The following is a 7,848-nucleotide window of genomic DNA, read 5'->3' as shown; positions in this document are numbered from 1 at the left end:
TAAATGACAGATTATATTTATGTATACCGTGTATAGGCAGTATGTGGTATATAATAGATATAATTCTACATATATTCAAATATATTCTATATATTTTTGGCTCATATAATTCATATATCTCTATTTATAAAGTACATACATCAAGTGAGCCAATCAAACAAAAAAGAGATTACGTACCCATAAATAACCTTTCATTGTCATGCCATGGTATGTTGTTCATTGAATAGCAGGCAAGTCTTAACAAAGGCCATGTTGAACAATGGCAACTCTTACTTCAAAATTTTTGGTGCGTTTGTACGCTGCTAAATTCATTGAGTCCGGCGAATATTTTCGTTAATAATTTTAAAAAATTATTTTTCAGATAACTATTTTTATAATTATTCGCTGAATTGTTTGTGATGAAATTTATGTCATGTATCTACTAACTAGCAAAAAACTCTAATAAACATTTTTAAACTATTATAATTTCGAATTAAATATTGAAGAAATCACACAATGAATATTTTAACTTTTAGAAGCCTGGTTTAAAGTTTAACAGATAACCAGCCAGAATTATTAATTAGTTGCGATAGGTAGATAAGAAGCTTAAGAAAAAATCCAGCACTAGGTCCCACAATCTTCCTAAGCAGAATGGCCGGCACAACTGGACAAGATCCAAATTCTCTTATCAACGGGATGTTCAATGACGCTCACCATTCTAAAACAAACATTCTCAACACCAATGCATCTTATGGGTCTCTGAATGACAACCTGACGAACGAAACTCTCCAAATGACCAAAGCACGTAAGTACACTCAGAGATCCACTAACTCAAACGTTCATTGAAACAGTTAAATAATTAACGTTATCAAATTTATTCTACTTTTACAACTTTATTTGATAACATTTGGAAGTTCTATTATATTATTATTTAAAACTAAATTCATAAATATTATTATTATGGATATTATGTTCTATTATATTATTATTTAAAATTAAATTCATAAATATCGCATCACAATCCACTCGATCTTTACTGATAATCTTCAATTAGAAACAATCCAATAGTAATATTTTAAAATTCATCAGCGAATTCCGTCAAAAAATCATTGAGGCACGGTCGTCTTTTAGGTATAATGATAGCGCTGTTAGCATGCTCTACTATTCTGGCAGGCATTGTCAACATAATATATTCGACATTGGCACTTGCTTCAAATTCATGGGGCTGTCTCAACTCTCCAGCTAACATTTTCTCCCAAACTTTGGGTCCGAATTCTGCACCCATGGTCATACTAAACTGGATGTGGATAAGCGTCGGAATGTGGACAGCTATAGCAGTTAGTTTTCTTAATCTTTGGCTTGTAATCTTCTATGATATATTTGATCTATTTTTCAGTTAATTTTCTTAAGTTGCTTAAACATAAACGCTGTTTGTTGCTATCATGGTAAAATAGAGAAACATCATTTCTCATTAGCAAGCACAAGGATTCAATGTACTAGACAAACATTGATGTTTCGTTCTATACAATAATATAAAATTCTCTCCCATTACTAACTTTTACAAATGAGCATTTCTATTACGTGTGCACATAGCAGATTCATTTGGTAACATCTTTGATAACTAGATGATAGACGTACAACAAACTACAAATTTTTTAATGTATACACGTTTGCATTTGTGTGAATCACTTCAGCCAATGTTTAAGAAATCATGAATATATAAGATTTTTTTTAGCTAATAACACTTGTGAAATTTGTTCAAACTTTTAATCAACGATAAAATTTAATACTCTTAAACTAAATAAAATAATTTCGACGCGTTTCATTTACACGTGCACACACAAAATAATTATTTATTTACGGCATTTGTAAATTTTTAAACAATATTATTTGATTGTTAATTATTCTAATTATTCACACACACACACACACACACACACAAACACACACACAAACACACACACAGCCATTAGTAGCGGGCTTAGCATTGTACAGAAGTAAAAGATCAAGAAAGAAAGGAGTGGCGGCAGAATTCAATCCAAACCTTCCTACCGAACTACAAAGTTCTCAAAACAACGACACAAATGCGGTATGTGCAAAGGTTTACATCAACTTATTTTCTTACTTCCCTCTCCTCATGTGACACCGCTTTGAACAATGCTTTAACCCCGTTGTGGATACAATCTCGTTAAAATAAACTAAAATAAGAAATTTTATAAAAAAAGGTCAGCAAACGTGTTTTAATGTTCGTTTTTAGATTTGCACTGGCTGAAAACGTGAAACGCTAACTGAAAAGAAATGCAACACATTCCACATTTTTTAAATTTCAATTTGCTATTACTCTACATTTTCGAATATAATTTACAAAGTAAATGTTATTATTTGATCCATCAAAATTAGGAATTATTTATGCGTGAAACTTTAAAACGAGCTTTTTCTACTTCAGAGATGCCAGCAATGAAATATTTTCAATTATCAAAATTATGTTTGGCTGAAAAATTGTAAACATCTGAGTAGCAAATTAATAAGATTGTGAGAAACTGTAATGAATTAACTAATGTTGTCAATCGTCAGGTCTTCACAAGAAAAGAAGATTTCAATTTGATAAGCTTAGAAACTCTTAGTAATGTCTCAACGAAGACCTTGAATCAAAATGTTCATACCTATTAATAAATGCGTATTAATGCAACTTTATTAAAATTTGTGTTGTTCACAATAAGTTTTAACAACAACGCAGACGCTAAAACACGCCCAGCAAACAAACATGTAACTACAAATTTATCAGTATTTGAATGAGCCACATTGTTGTAGCACATTGCTGTGCTTATTGTTTACATGTTTTTATATTGAAAACTTGACTGAAACTCAAGCAGTTGAATAGATATTGTTTAACACATTATATTTCAACACCTCAGTTAGATGTCTACAAAATATTTGCCTTTCTTTCAATCATCTTCTGTTTGCCGGTTTGTTTTGCAGTCGGGATCATCGACTCCATCCTGGTTAATACCCCAATCAATTTCATTATTTTAGATACTTTTACATTTTTTTAAATTACATTTTAAAATAGAAATTAATCTGTGCCGGTAATTAGACTCACTAGTGACTGTTTAAAACTCCACAGTCCTACTATTGCACAAGTAGTGGTAACGCCGCAAAATTCATCCTCCCAATCATCGTGCTGTCACTGGCTGTCCTTCAATTCGTTCTCATCTTATTGTCTTGGTACAAATCTAAGAACGCTTCAGAAGCTCAATATCAATACATTGGCAGCACTTTCACTGTTTATGAAGTTTTTGAGGCACAAAACAACCAACCACTATTAATAAAGGTAGTTTTTGTGCTTTTACGTTGAAAAATTTGTTTGCCTATATCAGCATGATGTGTTTTTGTTTTGTAGCAAAGTTTATTGCAGGGTATCATTTTTGAACTTGCCACTCAGTTCTTGATTTTCTGAGTTTAATTGTATTTAACTATTCTACAAATTTTAGTTTTAGATTACTATTTCCCGACCTCAAATTTTTTTTATTAGGAATTTAAAAAAGGTAACAATTTGCATTAATATCTAGTCGAAACTTTAATGCAATATATGTAATCGGGAGGCTTTATAAAATGTTTACTTATTACGAGTTACATGCGTCGACACTTTTCATTTGCCATAGCAAAACATTTGATGTCCAACGCTAATAAATAATACTAATGAAAGATTCCCAAATAGTTCTAAGTGTCACGAGTGTTTTTTCATGACTGCCTTTTAAACTGGGGTGACTGCATATATCGGGGTGACCTGTCATGGATAATCTTCTCAAACCGTTACGATTCATATGATACTAGGCAAAAAACTAATTATGCTGAAATATTTTGCAAATTCTTTAAACCAAAGTCAATTAAAAATAATCAAAATAAATAAAATCTTTGAAAGAGGTATGAAAGTTATTAATAAACTTTAAAAAATAAAAAATTTGTAAACTAAAGAATGATACCAGGCCCTAAAGCGCGCGGGGGTGGGTTTAAAGGCCAGTATTCAGTAAAAATATAAAATGTCCTTTTTGTTATAGAACGCCTATTGCATGGTAATGAGCATAATGAGCTAAGGGTAATTAGCATATGTACTGTAAAGGGGTAATTATCACATGACGTATTTGTTCTATTAAGCTATAATAATCCGTTCCTAATGCACTGCCCCTTGGTAGAGACCATATTAATTTTAATTTACATGAATTTTCATGTTACTGAGAAAAAATTTAACGTTTGCCGATTGAAATTCATTTAGTTTTTATAGTAACCATTCAAAAAATTGTTTTTCCAAAATTAATTACAATTTAGCGACTTTTGTTTTTTTTTTCAATTTTCTCGTTCAACGTTTAATATTCACTGTCTTGGTTCAAGGAATAAAAAAATATTAAAATAAATTTAGTTTAAGCATTCGATCTAAAAAAAATGAATTAATTGAAATCAGTGGCGCAGTCAAAAATTTTTTTTGCTACGTTTGCTAACACCTAAGTAGGTGACTTTTTTTTGGCTCAGCGCATCATTTTTAAAAACATTGTGATAATAAAGTCAGTGGTTTTGTGCAAAGTTCACCATAATTTTATTTTGTGGGGGGCTGAAATAGTTTTCAGTTCACATTTCTAATCATTTATATAAAGGTTCAGTTTTGTCTATAAAAAAATGTGTCATTTAGCTCCAAAGCTTAGGTTTTTAAATAAAATATTGATTAAAATTTATTTTCTTCTAATTTTATCTGTTTTAGAAACTGCCTCCCAGACCGATTGTTAAAGTTCCATACTTTGTAAAAAAGCCGGTTAGAATGCTATTTACACCGCACAGGCATGGAAATAACTTGCGGAAAAATCTTGCAATCAAACAAAGATATTATCCTCGCCTGGTGTATGGATCCACCTTTGGCAACATGTCCAACACATACACTCACATGTACCTGCCTCCAGCCACAACATTTCAATAATTTTACTTATTCTCAATTCAACGGCAGATATACTTTTAAATTATTCACATTTTTGCAAGCTTTTAAAAATTAAGGTACAATACTACTGATTAATTATATAACTTGAAAACTATTCAAATTTATTTGCTATAACGCTGTTTTTAGATAAAAATTGAATTATTATATTTGCATGAATCTATGAAGAAAAATTTTAAATTTTGAATCAAATGTTGTTTAATCTGTTGATATTTGATGTTTTTAGTTTTCAATTTAGTTTTTAATATTTAACTTTGAAAAATAAGTTTCAATATGCTTTTTAAGTTTTCATCAAAAATATTGCCTTTCATGATATTTTCACCGAATGATTCAGTTGCAACATACACGCACAATGTACATCAGATTTCTAACTACAGAACATGGGAACATTTTCCAACATTCAAAATTTCAAGCCATTATATGAAATATGTGCTTTTTAACATTTTCCGAAATTGCTAAAAACAGTCAATTGAAATCTCGACATTTTCTTTATGTTCGTCAAACTAACAACCCACTATAATCGTAAATAAAATATTTGTGTTATCACAATTGATACTTGCATTATTTTAAAATTCAACAACAAATCAGGGACTTAAGAATGAACAGGAAATGAATACTTATCAAATAATATTCTTAGTGAAGACTGAATTTTTAACAAATATTATTTTTATGACAGGAATTAAACCAGACAAATTCATATGTAACAATATATTAATTGTTACATATGAATGATATGTCCATGTTTGCAGTTGGCCAGAAAAACACTTATCAAAAATTAAACGTCACAAAAATGTAGCATATTTTGTTAACTAAATTTTAACTTTAATATACAAGGCGATAGAAAACAATAGAGGCTGCTAATTTCGCTGCATTCATTCATTTGTTCATTCATTTGTTCACTCACTCACTCACTCACTCACTCACTCACTCACTCACTCACTCACTCACTCATTCATTCATTTACTTATTCTTTCATTGACTGGGCAGCGGACGTGATGGCTCAATGGTTATAGGCGCCTGTTGCAGTGGCTGTGTTGGAATGCAGAGAGATGCCCGCCCATCATATGCAGTATGTGTGAAAGTTATTATGGAAAGATGTTATCAAAAATCATAAAAAACAAAATTGAAACCTCACAAACAAAAACAGTAAAAACAAAACAAACCTTACGACATTCTCTTTGGTCTTGTAAGAGGTCAAATAAAACCCCAAACTATCTGTTCTGATGACTCCAGTGAAGGAGATGTTTGGGAGGATGGAAGACCCTGCGACGAGGGGGGTACTCAATTCTACCTGCATCTGCTCCAAACTTTCGTCCAGTCTCCATTTCTTTACAGTTACTGCATCTTTAATGATATAGATAATGATTATAATATGGTTATAAAAAATTGTTTGGATTTAAAAAAAAAATCAAACTCAACCAAAAGTGGGATGGGTTTGCTTATGCAACTATTCGGACATTAAAAGGAATGATAAAGTTAATGAAAGAAATAAGTTTAGATAAATATATTTTAGTCAAATGTGGGAAACGGCATTTAAAGAAAAAATTATAAAAACAGTAATGTTGGTGGCATTCTTTAAAGTCTAATTTATGAAAATATATATGAAAAGATAAAAAAATTTTAAGAATTAACCATTAAGATCCTTGTAACGTATGTTGACGCTGGAGATTGTAAGGTTTTTACTGTGCAGAACAATTGAACCAGTACTTTTCTTGACTGTGACTTCAACATTTGACCAGCCGCTGAAAGTTGATTTCTGAAGATCAGGATGGATGAGGACCTCGTAACTTTGCGGAATCAAATCTTTCGGCAGTCTCAAATCGTTCCAACAAAATTTAATATCTTCCTTATTTGCAATTTTTCTTAAAAAATGGCATCGCGAATTTCTGGGGTCAGAAGGTTGCTTGGAGAGAGTACTGGTCAGAGTCAGAAAAATCACAAGCAGGCATAAGGAAATTTGGCTAAATTTTTGAGCCGTCATTAATCCACATACCAAATAATATATGAGAGATAGATGTTTACCAACGAATTCTTTTTCGTTATCATTGTTTCTAAAAAAATTCAAATGCACGTATTAAGATTCATAATTGTCTAAAAAATTTAAACAACAAACTTAAAACGCTCAAACCTGAAAGAGAGTTTTAAAATATTTTTTTGAATTGCATTTGAGAATATTGAACTTGTTAAAAAAATTGTTTTGGACTCTGTTGCGGCGCCTCATTTATATCCACATCAGCACCTTCCTCGTTGAATCTGACTTGAACTACCAAATTTAAACAAATTTTATTTTGTCCATTTTTATTAGAGTTGAAAATATTTTGTAGCCGGTTGGTGAAGCGCTATAGGGCGAAAATTAGCCGGGTCGTTGGGATCCCTTTTTTTTATATTAAAAAACGTTAAAGCTTTTCTCCAACAATTTGGCATCGTAGATGAGGACCAACATTTCAACAGTAATTTATGGAGAGAGGTTCTGAGAATTGGACATCTTTTGAAAGCTATTATCGATATTGAAGACCGACATCACCACCGAATGAGGGCAATGGCAGAAACGGGATCCAGTCCAGTATTTTGTAATTAAATTTGTCATCGACTTTCATTGAGCTGTAGAAGAAATTGCTCCAGTTTTTAACATCGAATGATGGAGGTGTTGTTGTGGATGGGCGAGAAATTTTTTTGATGCTTTACAAAAGTTCTTTGATAGTTGAATTAAAACGTCGGATTGATCGGCCGATTTACCTGGACGCCTCGAGTGATGAAGCTTGGACCTAATCAATTTGCTGACTGCAATTATGTCGTTGTTAAACGAATTGTTGTTGCGTCCGAGGATTTTCAAATTCTTCAATTTCTTCTTGAGTTGTTTAATGACGGAATTTTGCATTTTTTTGCGT

General features: G+C 31.5%; 2 protein-coding genes across 2 annotated transcripts; one reads left to right on the top strand and one right to left on the bottom strand.

The window, feature by feature from the left end:
* Nucleotides 1-630: 630 nt before the first annotated feature.
* HELRODRAFT_179205 (hypothetical protein) lies at nucleotides 631-4,945 on the top strand (the record flags this gene model as incomplete). Its single annotated transcript, XM_009028041.1, has 6 exons — nucleotides 631-784; nucleotides 1,069-1,316; nucleotides 1,946-2,068; nucleotides 2,554-2,634; nucleotides 3,104-3,310; nucleotides 4,733-4,945. The coding sequence occupies 6 exons, from the start codon at nucleotides 631-633 to the stop codon at nucleotides 4,943-4,945; spliced, it is 1,026 nt and encodes a 341-aa protein (XP_009026289.1).
* Nucleotides 4,946-5,147: 202 nt separating this feature from the next.
* HELRODRAFT_179204 (hypothetical protein) lies at nucleotides 5,148-6,941 on the bottom strand (the record flags this gene model as incomplete). Its single annotated transcript, XM_009028040.1, has 3 exons — nucleotides 5,148-5,163; nucleotides 6,124-6,304; nucleotides 6,593-6,941. The coding sequence occupies 3 exons, from the start codon at nucleotides 6,939-6,941 to the stop codon at nucleotides 5,148-5,150; spliced, it is 546 nt and encodes a 181-aa protein (XP_009026288.1).
* Nucleotides 6,942-7,848: the final 907 nt, after the last annotated feature.

Source organism: Helobdella robusta, assembly GCF_000326865.2.
Source record: "Helobdella robusta unplaced genomic scaffold HELROscaffold_52, whole genome shotgun sequence".
Taxonomy (NCBI): domain Eukaryota; kingdom Metazoa; phylum Annelida; class Clitellata; order Rhynchobdellida; family Glossiphoniidae; genus Helobdella; species Helobdella robusta.
This window is presented reverse-complemented; position numbering and strand designations above follow the sequence as displayed.